The following is a 14,808-nucleotide window of genomic DNA, read 5'->3' on the forward strand; positions in this document are numbered from 1 at the left end:
ATTTTAGAGACATAGCTTTGCAGACTTGTTTAAAATGGGAGTCAAAGAATAAGTCCCGGTCAAAAACAAAGCACTTTTTTCATGGTAGTGTGGCGGATCAAAGTAGTAATATCCAGTCTGACTTTGCGTTTGGATCAATTGTCTCAAGAGGTTTGTACCAGAGAGAGTAACTTCTTTTTTATGAGTTCAGAAACACTACATTGCAGCTCATCCAGGTAAGCTTGTAATTTCACAAGTTGATCAAATTTAAATTTTTTGGCGCACTATGGATGTCACCGCACGCGCCCAATTACTACGTCAACTTATCGGCTGTGAAATTTTCATATCTGCCGATACCGATATTGTGCTGATAATATCGTGCATCCCTAGTATTTATGCATGTTCATTTTTCATTGCCGCGTGCAAAGTATTTACAAACAGTACATTTTGATTTAATTTTTGCTTGTATTGCACAAAATTCTCTCTCCACGTGTGCGTGCCAGCAGGCCTCGGCAACAACCCCAGTTTTTCATTCTTTCTTTCCAGCATGCATACAGAGTCCAGTCTGAGAAATGTCCCGACACCTTCCTGTGATAAACAGAGGCACCGCTGCTGCCTGCCAAGCAGGACGCTCGCTCGCACCGCGGCTTGTTCTCACCTCAGGTCTGCCAGCACGGGCAGCACCGTGACGCACGTCAGGAAGAGCATCCTGAAGCTGGAGGCTTCGCTCGGGGATGCAGCAGAGCGGAGACCGTAAAAAATGGATCCAGCGCTGCAGGGACATGGGAGTGGAGAACAACAGAAGAATGGTGGAAGAAGACACAAAGAAACACACAAGATTCAGACACAGCATTATGAAGAGAGTTTAAGCATGAGCACAGGAAATGAAGAAGAAGAAAGCAGCACAGTATCTTCCTCAAAACCGTAGTGGTCATTTATTTTTATTAAAAGGGTGACAGTATGGTAGAACAAGTGTTGTTCCGTTTTCTAACTTATACTAAATAAAAAGTGCTGTCATTATGAACAACTTCATGAAAAACTAGCATTAGTTGCTACATTGTTCACTTTTGACTCAGTTTACCATAATAAACAATGGAATTCAGCACAAACAAATTTGTAAAATGTTTAAAAATTCAGTTAAATAATAAACTTGCATGCCCAAAAAAAATGCAGGTATAAAGATTCTAGTATTAATCAAAATTCAATTCATGATTTAAAAAGTATTACATGGTGTAAACCGCATTGCGAATGGAAAGTAATCAAAATATTAAAGTGGAGTACTGGGAGTATTTCTAATACATTCCACAAAAATGAACCCGATTCTTATTCCATCACATTTGATCTGAGAACATACTGGTCATCTTTTTTTTTTTGTTTTAGGTAACAACAAGCAGAAGAGATCAGACAAGCTCTTACATATAGTTCGATTATTCCCGAAATGTCCAGTCACACACAACTTTCCACGTTTCATCCTCACCCACACAACCTGCTGCTTGCTTCACTCATTTCGCGCAGAGTTTGTTTTATTCTTATTTGTGCTGTTGTGTCAACAAATTTCAGAGCAAACCGAAGACACACAGGTTGTGTGTGAATACTTGGTGTTTCGGAAGCAGGAAAAACAGTTTCTCCTCCTGGAGACCAGTGCATTGATGTAAGCCTTAAACGAATCATAATTCCACTCCATCAGCAGACTGATGACAAGAAGTTTATTCAAAGCGGGAAAAAGGAAAAAAGTTTGTGAAAAGTAACAAATAGATAAACCTACTCATGGAGTAAAGAAAAAACAAGGCCCCTTTCTTCAAGCACAGACCAAATGAAATGTAAAGACATGTTCTCTGTAACAGCTGACTCTGTACTGCATGTCATGCGATTATCCTCAAAGACCTGCAGAAACATGACACAATAAATAAAAAAAAAGAGAAATCAATCATAAAATAAATATATTTTAAAACTGATAATGACCTAACAAAGTCACTCCTTACCTGCACAGCGGCCGTCCCTCACAGTAAAGCCAGTTCCACACTGTGAACACAGTCGGGTTGATTAGACATGACAGGTGGAAAAAGTAGAAAATATTGAAAAATGGAGTGAAATTTGTGTTGTTGTGAGTTCATGAGTCTCCTCACAGAGAGCGACCGCGGTCATACACACATTCATAACTCGTCGGGCGGATCCACACTGTGTACCTGCGTGTCATTGGAAAGCACAGACACCTCTCCCTCGGCGGGGTACGGCACCTCCACCACCGAGTTCATCTCCTCCGGCCGCAGCGGCCGGGTGGAGGTGGAGCCGTCCGGCCAGGACACCTGCAGCACCTTCACCTCGTCGCTTCCTGTCAAATCAGCCACAGTCACACAACAGGCTTGTTTTCATGTGCAGTGTGGTAAATATTGTTATAAAAAAAACTGTATAAAATGAGAAAACGTTACATCAACGTGTGTTACAGTTTCAAATGTTGCTGTGAGCTAAAAAATACTGCTTTTCTTTCAATTTCGATCTTTTCTAATTTTTTTTTTTCTGATAAAACGAAGCGCATTCCGGGACTGACCTAAACCAAAGTGTGCGACAGGCTCCATCTCACACAGGTACCCGGACCCTCCGTCGATGATGCGCGTGAGCGCCCCGCTCTGACCGGTGAAGGCTGTGACCTTCGCACCGCGGGCGAAGGAGCCGAACTGGGTGCGAGGAATCACTCGCAGGAAGTTATTGGAGGAGCCCTGACGAGAGACAGCAATGGTCAGCTTATGAGTAGTTAAGACAACACAGTAACGCACACTCACAAACACACACGCGCAGTATCTGTGTGTACCTGTGTGACCTTGAAGACTGAGATGGGCTGCCGGAGGCTCTCCCCGTGCGCCAGCAGCAGCTCCAGCCGTCCGTCTCCGTCCAGGTCTGTGACTGTGCCGCCTGGTGGAAACACACAAAGCGGTCATCCATCTCTGAACATCAAACACAAGCAGCCGAGGTAACACACATCCCTGCACGGAACAGACAAGCTCCGTAACCGCAACTCGTCTCACGAGAGAACAAAACATCTCCACTTCACCTGGACCTCACATCTGCCCTGATGCTGCAGATCGATGAAAACATGCACATTTTACAATGTTTTCATGTCTGATGGTGATAAATTATCTCTATTTTCATCTAAATACAACATTCACAAACATTTTATCGAAACATATTTCTGTGCACGACTTTTATTCAAAACATAAAAAAAACAAGACTGCCAATACTGTCAGGTTTTTTTTTAAATCAAATGACATACTCTTGTCTAAACATTACATATATTGTTTATTGCTTTACATTAGTTCAACATATTCTAGGTCTTTCAAAGATCAATAAAAAGAAGCCATCATACTGGTCAACAAACCCATAATTCAATATTCTAAACTAATACTGAGCGATAATGATCGATATTCCTCTTCCTTTTACAGCACTGAAGTCTGAAGAGCTTCAGGAATCATTCCCATTACTCTCATCATTATAAATGCTTCAGTGCTCATCTCCTAATACCACAATGGAAACAAAACCATGAAAGTAGTTCACCTTCCATCATTCTAATACTAATCTTCTGAGCGTGGTGACCTCTGACCTGTTCCCCGGCCTTGTGGCTCTTTAGCATCTCCCACGTTGAGCTCCTGGATCAGAGGATCCGCACCGACTCTCCTGGACACCCTGAGAACACGCAGCAGCATCCATAAACAGCTGAAACAACGATCCTGCTGTCAACATGTGACACTCCTTGGCTGCTGGATCTGTTACCTGAACACCCTGTTGGGCACCTGTTCTCTGTAGGCGATGTTGTTGAAGAACACCTCCAGCTCCTTGTCGTTGTCAAAGTCAGCGGCGATGACGGTCCGGATCGGCGACGGCGCCGCAAATCCTCCTGTTGCAATATTCTGTACAGAGCAACGCGTTAAAGTCAGAATCCTGCTCGCTTCCTTCTCTCTGTGCTCCAGTTTCTTGTTCTCACCCTGAATTTAGAGTCACCGGTCTGCAGGTAAAGCCTGTGCGGGCCGTTCCAGTTCCCGTACACAATGTCCGTCTTCCCATCGCCATTAAAGTCAGCAAGCGCCACTCCTCTGCCGTGCTGGTACGAGTCCTCCACACCTTGGAAAGTGACGACAGCTTCAGTTCATTCTGTTCATCTCCAGTTACTTCCTTAAATCTACCAGGCTGTCATCTTTGCATAATGTGCTGACAATTAGCCGACAAATAACAATCTTGCATAATTAAAGGCAGGACATTATGAAACGCGGCCTTATGAAACATTTTTAAAAAGAGGCGTAACTCTTCATGCAGTGAATTCAAGAAAACAAAAAGACACTCTAAGTGCACACCTCTGTAACAGCAAGATAGAAATATTTTCATTCAGCGATCATTTTTGTACAAAACGCAATTTGATGCATCTCTGAAAAAAAAGAAGATTTCTTGTTGATAATCTTCAGTAGTTTGTTCAGTGTTTTACAGTGACCACGTCTCATGTCACAAAATGATTTCATGACAAAGCTTTTCCCACAAATATATATGAAAATACGAATTTTGCAACAGAAAAACTTAAATTATAATCAAACAAACAAGAACCAAATTTTAGATGTCACATTAAAAGACTTTAACCTCATAAATAGTTTTACTACTTTGTCACTGGTTAGAAATAAGATGAAAAACAGTAAATATTTTCAGTTTTTAGCCTCTTTTCTGTTGTTTACAACAAAAAAAACCCTTTTCTAAAGCCTGACACCTTGAGCGCAGCCAGACATTGATGAGTTCTGTTTCATCATGGCCAGTAGTGTCGAGCTTAGCAAGAATATTCCCAGTTCAGTTTGTGCTTGCTGGAATATCTGTGTGGAGTTTGCATGTTCTCACTGTGCGTCCCAATGTGTCTGACTTCCTGTGTTTGCTGTCGACCCGTCCAGGCTGTAACGGCTGGGTGTTTCCTTCTCACCTGCCTGTCTGGCCACGTCGACAAACGTCCCGTCTCCGTTGCCGCTGTTCTTGAAGAGGAAGTTGGGGCCGTGCTCGTTGTCGCAGAACACGTCGGACCTGGACTCGCTCAGGATGGGTCCGACCACCACACCGCGGCCGCCTGCAGGACAAGCCCAGAGTGAGCGCCTCTGCTGCTCCCCCCTTCAAGCCTCCCAGCGTGACCCCTCACCCGTTAATCTGTTGACCCCGGCTTCCGCGGCAACGTTGGACAGCGCGACGACGCCCTCGGCCAGGTTGCTGGCGGCCTCGTCCATTTCCAGGAGGGCGTGGGGGCCGACATTTCCTCTGGCGTAGTTGGCCACATAGATCGAGTAGCGGCCCGTTCCCTGCAGAGGAACAGCAGAAGGAACGTTGACCCACTCACAGAACGAAGAAGAACGAAACTGTGAGATTTTATAAATGACCTGGCTTCGCGAACCTTTCTGTCGACACATGCGACCGAACGTCCCGCCATTTGATTTGCTACACCACGATCCACATTTAGCTTGTCACTCAGCAGGTCCTCAAAGCGGCCGTTACGCCACTTGAACAGCTTGTCTGAATACGTTGCAGTTCCTGTGAAAATAAATAAACACTTTTTTTAATGACAGACACATCAATCTCGCTGTGGATGATATCAGTACTGCTTCTATTTTTGGTGGGGAAAGGTTTTGGGAGCAGAGTTTACCGGAGTAGGCGTTGTTTGTATTGAGGAAGTAGATCTCCTCTCGGCCGTCTCCATCCACATCGCAGGCAGTGACCCCGATGGCGTTTCCTGCTACGTCCCTCAGTGCATAGTAAGGAGAGTCGGAGTCAGCGACAGCAATGTTCACCAGCCGGCCTTGAGCGCGGTCGTACTTCAGCACCAGGTTCGGTCCGTTGTACCTGTACACATATTATAAACTGGAATCATCACACGTGGTAACATGAGCCGTTTCCTCCCTCCTGTCTGTGATGAGTTCCTCCCTCACCCTGCCACCACCACATCCAGGTCCCCGTCTCCATCCACATCTGTCACCGCCATCCCGTAGTTGAGCTGTGTGGGATTGTGCACGGGGTCAGGAGGAAGCATGGTCTGTGTCACAACCTGAAACAGGGGCGCAGGGCTCTGGGCGCGGGACGGGGGCCAGAGTGAGAGCAGGGAGAGCAACAGACCTGAAGCCCACATGGCTGCAAACCTGATGAGACACACAGCAAGAGCAGCTCATAAGCCCTGGCTCAAGATGTGGAACACAAAACTGTAAAACACACAGAAACAAAAACTTCAAACAGCAGCACATCTGAAAAAGGCGTCAAGGCAAGGATCATCAAGTAAATAGGTGGCTGGCCCTCTCTAAGGCTAAATAAACTGTCTGCTGTGTCAATAGGATCTCACACATTCTAAACTGAAGTGTTATGCGGTTTAGGTGATTGTTTTTATTAACTCCTTCCTCTGTTTGCTATTCAATAATTATTTGCCATATTTACTTTCATTACAGCTATTTTTTTTCATGTTGAGAGTTTCATATAAGGCCCCTGAGCCAATCCTCTTCTTCACAGCTTGATTTCATTAGTTGTATTTTATTGAAATTCTATGCTTATTCGGTGCTAATAAAAGGAAAAAAATGAAAACTTAAATGAAATAGGAATGGAAACTATTATAGAGGGTTGGTGGGAATTGAAGGGATCTTGTCAATTTGAAACAAGAGGGTAATTATAGACCACAGTTTCTTCAAATAAAAACGAAAGATCTCAAGTTTCAGGGGAAAATCTCGATAATTAATTAAAAAAAGAAAAAAAAATCTCCTTATTCATGCATACTGTGTAGGTTATTGCTTAAACCGGGGGATTTTTCAATCACTCTTTTGTAGAAAAACTGTGATAGTCCATCTATGTAGACATTTATTTTAATCTCAAATTATAATTTCTCTTTTCCCCTTTTTTTAAAGAAAGTAACTGCACATTATTTTGTTGCGATACCTTCCAAAAACAATTAAACAGGAAGAGCGACTCATGGTTGCTACCAATATTAGTGCATTTATGATACATATAATTAATTGATGGACGGTATAATACTTAGTATAATCAAATAAGACATGCATGAGCAGGCTGCTCATTCCTCCAGTGTGTCTGAGCTCTTACCGTGTCAGTGTGCAGATCTGATCCTGAAACTGGGATTATTCGCCTCTCTGCTCGGTTAAACTGAGATTATGCACCTCTGTAATCACATCCCTTTGCAAAAAAAAAAGGTGTATCCTTACATAACTCGTGTTTCTAATATTTATGAAACAGCTTGTGTAACGCGAAAGGACATCAGCCAATCAGCGAAGCGCTGTCTGGATTGTCAGGATTTTGACCAATCGTTGAGCTGGATTAGCTATTACGTATATTTGAAGCGTCGGGATTTGTGGTTGTTTCGTCGCAAGCTTAAGATATAATGTATTAAAGCTGATGCGATTTAAACATACACAAACAGATCTTTTATATTGAAGATCTAAAGCACAAACTGACTTTTCTCGAAAAAAACTTTTCTTTTTAACGAGAATGAGTCAGCAGAGAAATCACTCTATGGACTATATCTCCCAGAGTGCTTTGCGCCGTTTCAAGTTACGTCATCATCTGTTGTTAAACAAACGGAACACGGGTGAGCCGAAAGAACGGAGTAAATGTTTTTGTATTTTAATATGTGTGAATGAAAATTAATGCACATTGTTATGCTTTGTGCAGCTGTGTCTTGTTGCTGTGACCGGGTTCTGATTGAAACATTTGCGGCTTTTAAGAGGAGGCGGAGTTAGCTTTGTGCGGCTAACAGCAGCGAGCCGTGGAAACAAATCCTCTATAATGTCTCTGTTTGCAGAGTCAAGTACAAGAAAGTGCAATTTATTTTATCTATCTTCTTCTATAAACGTGTTTAGAAAGCTGCCAACATCTTTCTGTCGTCGGTTTTCTTTGTGGTCTCTACCTGTGTTTAGTGACCTCTCTTATTGTTTGTAGCATTGAATTGAATTTCATTGATAATCTGTCACTTTTATTACATGTAAATTTTATTTAAGTTTTTTTCTGTAAGAATCATGAAAAGTGACCATTTTATTTCCTGTTCATTCACAGATGTTTTGTTGAAATCTCCTGACCATGGAGGTACCATCCCCAGTGGAGGGCTGTGCTGAAGCCCAGGCAGCACCCACACCCACAAAGCAGACCAAGAAGCCAAATCAAGCCCTGTATGTCCCCAAGCAACGTCTTCCTGCATCCAAAGACAAAACTCAGACTCAGGGAGAAGGCAAACCTAGACCCAGACCTCGGTACACAGACAAGGCTCGAAAAAATGCAAAAAACAGGAAGGACAAGGCAGGAGGAGCAGATAAGGCAGCACTTGCTGGAGGAGATGGAGGAGAGCTACCAAACGACGTCGACAAGCCTGAGGCGAAGGAGGAGCGGTTACAAGATGCGGAGGCGGGGGTTAACGGGTCCGTTTCAACTCATGTAGAGGTGGAGGCTCAACTGGAAACGATGTCTCTTGAGGAAGAAAAGGAGGAAGAGGAGAGCTGGGACACCTTGTTCAACGATGATGGAGACTGTTTGGATCCACATCTTCTTGAAGAGGTGAGAGCTCAACAGCAGAGCCACAACAGTCTCAACACTGATGCCGATCTTTTAGGCCTGATGCGTCTTTCAGATGCGTTGTTCCTACATTGCGTTGTGTGCTCTCCCTTTTCCCTCCTCCAGCTCGCTGTTAGGGAAGGTAAAAAGAAAGCGTCAATCCAGGAGCCCAGATTCGATTACTACAACATGGACGGAGACGACGACGATGACATTGACCTCAGGGAGGATGAACTCGCTCACATTGTGGAGATCTACGACTTCCCTACAGACTTCAAGACAGAAGACCTCCTCAAGTTATTTCAGTGCTACCAGTATGTATACTGTTCATCTGTCAACCTGAGAAATATGTCAGAATTACTCCATGATGTGTTCTGTGTGGGGATACATGGTTTTTTCTTTTGCTTAATCACAATGTCATTGTATGCAGTGTGATTTTATGGTGGAATTATTATTTGTGCAGATGAAGAGAGAGAAAATGCAACACTTTTTAAAATTTTCGTCTTCCAAGGCAGAAATATTTTTTGTAGAGGTCTAAACTGTGTTTCACATGCCAAATTAAAGCCGTGTGAGAGGTGTAGAGGCATTTTATAGCTACTTCAAATGATCTTTGGCATCCGGTGTGGCTGATTATGGCAATATGACTGCAGAAAATACATTCCATCGTTTATTTGTTTTCGAGAAGCCGCCTCTGAAATAGTGGCAAGTTTGCAAAATACACCTTGAGTATGTTCTTTTTTGTTTTTTCTAGGAAGAGAGACTTTGATATTAAGTGGGTCGACGACACACACGCCCTGGGACTGTTCTCTAGTCCTGTAGCAGGTCGGTGCAGCTCTGCCTCACTCTCATGTTGAGCATAACACTTCATCCTCTGCAGTCAGGACAACAGTGGGACACGTTTTCTCACCACCATCTTCTTAACTTCATCTTGCAAATGGACTTTTTGCTGCCACCAGCTGATATCGATGACTTCTTTTCTGCGTTGAACATTTTCAGCCCGTGAAGCTCTACGATCCAAACATCCTCTGATGAAGCTGCGTCCGCTCTCCAAATCCTCCTCGGCCACCAAAGCAAAAGCCCGGAGCTGCTCAGGTACAGATGGCTCTGTGCAGCACAGAAAGTTAAAATCAATTATTTTAAGACTTCGACGTGCTTGTTAGGACAACTGGCTCCTCCAGATGGGTTCAAGTTCTGAATGTTTCTGTTGACGATCGTGTCTGTGATTGATTGGTCTCCTGTGTTCCTTCCTTTGACGCCTGGCCTGCAGATTACCTCCTGCCTGCCAAAGAGAGACCTCAGACGAGTGCGGCGCTGGCTCGGAAGCTGGTGATCGGTGCCCTCGGTGTAAAAAGTAACCTGACGAAGGAGCAGCGCGAAGCAGAGAGGAAGAAACTGCAGGAGGCCAGAGGTACGTCAGTCTTAGAGTCAGGGTCAGCTGAACCTCGTCATTGTTATTACGTCAACATTTCCAAGCAGAAACAAGCAGAGGTCCGTCTTCAGGTCGGTTCAACTGTTGCCGAGTGGTTGTTTACCGTGCAGCATGAGTTCTGACAAGCCAGTCGGAGGCAGAGCAGGTCGAGTCAAATATTGCCGACAAGAAGTCCAGGCAGATTTTCTGAAGCACAAAACCTCGACCATCTTCAGAAATTGTAACACAGGGTTTCCTCCACAAGTGGGGGCCGTTTCCTTACTTTACCAGCGGCGGCCAGAGCTCATCCTTTACTGTGCAGTTCACAGCAGGTCTATAATCAGCACAGCGTCATTTCCCCTCACAGATGGAACATAAGTATATAGGCGCAGAAAACCACAGCTGGCTGTCCACTGAACAGTCAGTCCAGGAGTGGAGCAGCCTTAAAAAAAGTCCCTTTGTTCTGAGCACGGCTGCACTGCCGAGCTCTATTTACGCTCAGTAAATGTCAGTGTGTGTGTGTGTGTGTGTGCGCATCATGTGCTAAACACTGTGTCCTCGGAGACGACGCCACGTACGGTCTTATGCAAAGATTAGTTTGCAGTCTGATGTTCAGTCTGACTCAGGTCTTCACCTCCTTCCATATGTTGAAGACGGCGATGTAAAGTTGAACCTCTTGGTTTTTATCTTTCAGAACAGAAGCGTTTGGCAGCCAAACAGAGGGAAGATGCTTGGGAGGGGAAGTGACTGGGAATTGGTGTTTGTTTCTTTTTTCTTGTTTCCTCATTCAGCAGAAGCTTAAAACTTCTGTTTCTCCAGTTTTTTTTGTTTTTTTTTTTTAACCGGCCACTCCTTCCTACCACCACACTTCCCAGAAATGGATTCCCACCATCTTTTTTTTCCCTCCTGCAACAGTCCTTCGCTGCAGCCGGACCTCTCGTCCTTCGCCCTCCGATAGAGCGAGTGTTACATCAGTTGAATGCGTCACGCTGTCGTCCTCTCACCTTTTGTGTTTTTAAAAGGACCCTGCCTGCCCCGGGCTGCAGGTTTTATTCTGATCTATTGTAGAACACTGAACCCAGTTTAAAGAGTGAATCAAGACGGTATGCCCTGTATATAAATCCAAAACCTCGTCTCCATTAGCTCATGAATTTTAGAAAGTGTTCGATGAAAAGGTGTTTTTTTTTTAAAGTGATTGTTAAAATTCAGTAAAATCATGCAGAACTTCCAATATATTTAAGATACACCTGGAATCTTTAAATTCTCATTTATGTATCATGACAGCAGAAGCCAGTGAGGACCGATAATGCTCGTTTTCACAGTTTTATTAAAGCTGGTAATCATTGACATAACATTTGAAAATACTGACCCACTATTTAATTTATTCGACCATCTTCTGTCTAAAACTGTTTTCAGGAGATTTTTGTTATAACGGCCCTCAGCATATGTAATTTGACCCCAGCCTCACTGTATCGCCTGCTGTTTGTGTGCGCGGGGGCCTGTGAAGAAACACCCGGTGAGCCGGCATGAGTTTTCAAAGCGTTGTGATGTGTTTTAATGTGGGTCTGTCGTGGTTTGAACTTCGATTATGAAATAAATCCGAGCTTGTTTGTGTCACATAATTGACTGACCAGTGGAGGAAATAAATATTTGATACACTGCCGACTTTGCATGTTTTCACAACTTACAAAGAACAGAGAGGTCTGTCACTGTTATGATTTTTATCGTAGGTCTCAGTTTAATTTGTTTTTTAAATGAATAATTTGCTATTTATTCCATGACATGAATAACAGAAGGTAATATTTGGTATGGAAACCTTTGTTCGTCAGATGTTTCCTGTAGTTGTGGATCAGGTTGGCACACACTGCAGTGGGGCTTTTAACTCACTCCTCCATGCAGATCTTCCAGGTTTCAGCTCCCTGTAATGATTTTCTGTAGGGTTCAGGTCTGAAGCCACTCCTTGGTTGCCATGCTGTGTGTTTTGGGTCGTTGTCATGCCGAAAGACGCAACTACGGCCCATCATCAGTCCTCTTAATAAGGGAAGGCTCCGTCCATCCTCCACTCAGTACGGTGCAGTCGTCTTATCCCGTTTGAAGAAAAGCATCCTCAAAGTATGATGTCCCCACCCCTCGGCTGGGATGGTGTTCTTTAGATTGTAGTCATCCTTTATGAGTGAAGTTCATAGCAAAAAACTGCATTTTGATCTCATCTGACCCCATGACCTTCTCCCAATGGTTCCTCTGGATCATCCAGATGGCCGCTGGCAGAATTGAGACGGGCCTGGACGTCCCGGCTTCAGCAGGCGGAGGGTTCTGATCTGTGACGGCAGAGTGTGTTCTGAATGGTAATCTGTGAGACTGTGGTCCCGGCTCTCTGGTTGGGCTGCGTTTCATTGGCTTGGGTGAGCTTTGGATGTGGTCGTCTCAGCCTCCGGCAGCACTTGGTCTTCATGGTGGAAGTCAGCAGTGAAGTCTAAAAGCTGCTGCTTGGTGGCAAAGGTTCCAGGAGTGGATGAGATCCGCCTGGAGCTGCTTCAAGCCTCTACAGAATGCCATTTACCTCGGATACAGTACCTTAAGACTGGCAGACCAATTTTCAGTGTGTGCCGAATGCTTATTTTCTCCACTGCATTTTATGTTTTCATGAAGCCTTGGCTCTAATAAAGATTTTACTTTTACCGTTAAATGTGACGTTTTGGTAGCTTGCAGCGTTTGAACTGACACCCAGTGTGCTGCGCTGCATCAAAACGAGAGGAACCATGGTAATTAACTGGCTATATAAAACATCGAAAACCACACAGTGTGATTTAGTTGAGACAGAGCTGGTGAGGATATGTCTGTCTTACTCTGCATGGCAAAAATGTTCCACGACACAAGTTTCCAGTGCTCATCACCTTCTCTCTGATTGTTCATTGTTTTAATCCCAAACTGTATAATTTACCGTTCAGTGCATGCTGTCAGGGATCAACGAAACGGCCAGTTTGCTCTTAAATCCTTTTGTTTTAAACACCAAAAAAATGACTTCTTCCTGTTTACATAGTTTATACATGTTGGGCAAACAGTTGTTGCTCGTCAGGGTTGTTCAGCATCACAGCTCACATTAATGTGACTTAATCCAGTGAGATGGATTTCGGTTCTGTTTTATTTGTCACACTGATGTATTTGAATGAAATCTGTTGCTAAATAAATGATGCAAAAACTTTATCTTTGGAATATATTTTCTCTCTCACATAATATATATACATTTTCACATACACATTACACCAAGAGTTTTATTCTAGAAATAGAATTAATAGCCCCAAATAGTCAAACGGGGCTGGAGCCAGTTCATATCCATATGATCAGAAAACACAAGTGACCGACAAGACAAACTTCACCACAGATGTTTAGTCAAGTCAAAGTGAGTTTTATTTTCAATTCTGCTGTACATGCAAGACACAGCGGAACTGAAATTTGGTCTCCCTGGCTCTCCAGGTGTAGACATGCACCCAAAATGAAAATAGACAAAACATATCTCCCAAAATAGAATTAGAAAATAGAAATACAGACAAGAAAAATACTGCAACAAAAGTTTGAAACAGAAGTCAAAACATTGAAATGCGCAACATCCAATACAGTATATCTTATTAAAATGTGCAATATGCAGTTGTATAATGGTCTGTATCCTTCAATCTGCTTCAAACCAGAGAAAGTTTGTGTTTTTTTTGTTTTTTTTAAATTTGTGGAAAGTTGGGATTTGCCTGCAAACCGAGGGAACGTGTCGGAGAATGAGATGAAAATTTCACAAACAACGCCTCTCACTTCAGAACTTGTTTCATCTCATTCACCGACACGTTCCCTCGGTTTGCAGGCAGGGTTTCTCATTCGGTTCCTCCACAGGGGAACACATCACGGCCTCCGGAGACTTTTCTGACAGCTGCAGGCGTTCGCCTCCATCGCGGCTTCACCCCGGCTGACCACAGACCGCGTGGCGCTGCGGCTCCTTCGGCTCCTCGGCCAATAATTACACCGTTTTCAGCCAACTCTCGAAAAGAGCTGTAAATTTGTCGCTCCTTGTCGGCTGATAAACTTTACATCACACTGGGTTTTAATGCTACCTGCGCGTGGGAATGTTGAGCCAGTCACCCTGCAGATTAGTGACTCTGTCGTGGTAAAGGACAGTCAATGCGGTATTGCGCAGCCTGCAGTTTAACCATATCACTGCTGAATATCCAGATCTGCTGGGTCCACATGTGCCTTGGTAGCGGCTCGGCTCATGTGGTTGAGGACGGCTGTCACGCTGCCACGTGGCTCCTGGAGGCCTGATTGAAGCGCAGCAGCCTCGGAGGAGGCATCATTACCTTTCAATTTCTTTTTAAGTCGGCAAATACTAGGAGATGCATTGAGAAATGTTTCCAGAGTGAATGCAACTGTTAACTTTCTTTCTTTCTTTTTTTCATTTTTCAACTGCAGATTCAAAGTTGTTTTAAATCACAACAAATCACAACAGCTAAAAAGCATGAAGAAGACTCAGTGGGAGAATTCAGTTTTAATCAACTCAAAATTTATGTTTTTGTTCGCCTTAATTTTTTGACTAACCTAGCCTTTCCCTTCCCTCAAAAAATGTGATGAATTTGAATATTTTCCTTTGATAATGCAGATTTTTTTTAAACATTATTTGATCACCATAAAGCTTTTATCTTTTTTGTCATTCATTGTTTTCCTTGAATGACTCGTCCAGGTCTCTGCTGGTCTCGTTGTCCTTGTAACTTTTATAACCCGCCTCTAAACGTGAATCACAGAACGTCAATGCGGCCTGGTTTCCAGCTGGATTACATATAGAGCGCCGGAGCTGCTCTTTCCCATCATCGTGTGAGATCTGAAGCCCGGCCCAT

The 14,808-nt window shown here is 43.7% G+C and overlaps 2 protein-coding genes across 3 annotated transcripts; one reads left to right on the plus strand and one right to left on the minus strand.

Annotated features, from left to right (window-relative positions):
• Nucleotides 1-1,277: 1,277 nt before the first annotated feature.
• LOC115390852 (cartilage acidic protein 1-like) lies at nucleotides 1,278-7,170 on the minus strand. The gene is made up of 14 exons (XM_030094879.1): nucleotides 7,069-7,170; nucleotides 5,919-6,125; nucleotides 5,636-5,832; nucleotides 5,387-5,523; nucleotides 5,138-5,294; nucleotides 4,928-5,068; nucleotides 3,956-4,092; nucleotides 3,745-3,881; nucleotides 3,575-3,657; nucleotides 2,789-2,889; nucleotides 2,528-2,696; nucleotides 2,166-2,311; nucleotides 1,962-2,001; nucleotides 1,278-1,863 (listed from the first exon to the last, which is right to left on the minus strand). Exons 2-14 carry the CDS (start codon nucleotides 6,113-6,115, stop codon nucleotides 1,856-1,858), a joined length of 1,650 nt encoding a protein of 549 aa, XP_029950739.1. The 5' UTR covers nucleotides 6,116-6,125; nucleotides 7,069-7,170; the 3' UTR covers nucleotides 1,278-1,855.
• Nucleotides 7,171-7,531: 361 nt separating this feature from the next.
• LOC115390888 (coiled-coil domain-containing protein R3HCC1L-like) lies at nucleotides 7,532-11,593 on the plus strand. Of its 2 annotated transcripts, none has more exons than XM_030094930.1 (7): nucleotides 7,532-7,570; nucleotides 8,035-8,529; nucleotides 8,653-8,840; nucleotides 9,278-9,348; nucleotides 9,523-9,618; nucleotides 9,794-9,934; nucleotides 10,629-11,593. In XM_030094930.1, exons 2-7 carry the CDS (start codon nucleotides 8,059-8,061, stop codon nucleotides 10,679-10,681), a joined length of 1,020 nt encoding a protein of 339 aa, XP_029950790.1. In that variant the 5' UTR covers nucleotides 7,532-7,570; nucleotides 8,035-8,058; the 3' UTR covers nucleotides 10,682-11,593. The 2 variants fall into 2 exon arrangements, with proteins under 2 accessions (XP_029950790.1, XP_029950791.1); XM_030094931.1 differs by having other exon boundaries at nucleotides 7,547-7,588.
• Nucleotides 11,594-14,808: the final 3,215 nt, after the last annotated feature.

The sequence above is a fragment of the Salarias fasciatus genome, chromosome 6 (assembly GCF_902148845.1).
Source record: "Salarias fasciatus chromosome 6, fSalaFa1.1, whole genome shotgun sequence".
Classification (NCBI taxonomy): Eukaryota; Metazoa; Chordata; class Actinopteri; order Blenniiformes; family Blenniidae; genus Salarias; species Salarias fasciatus.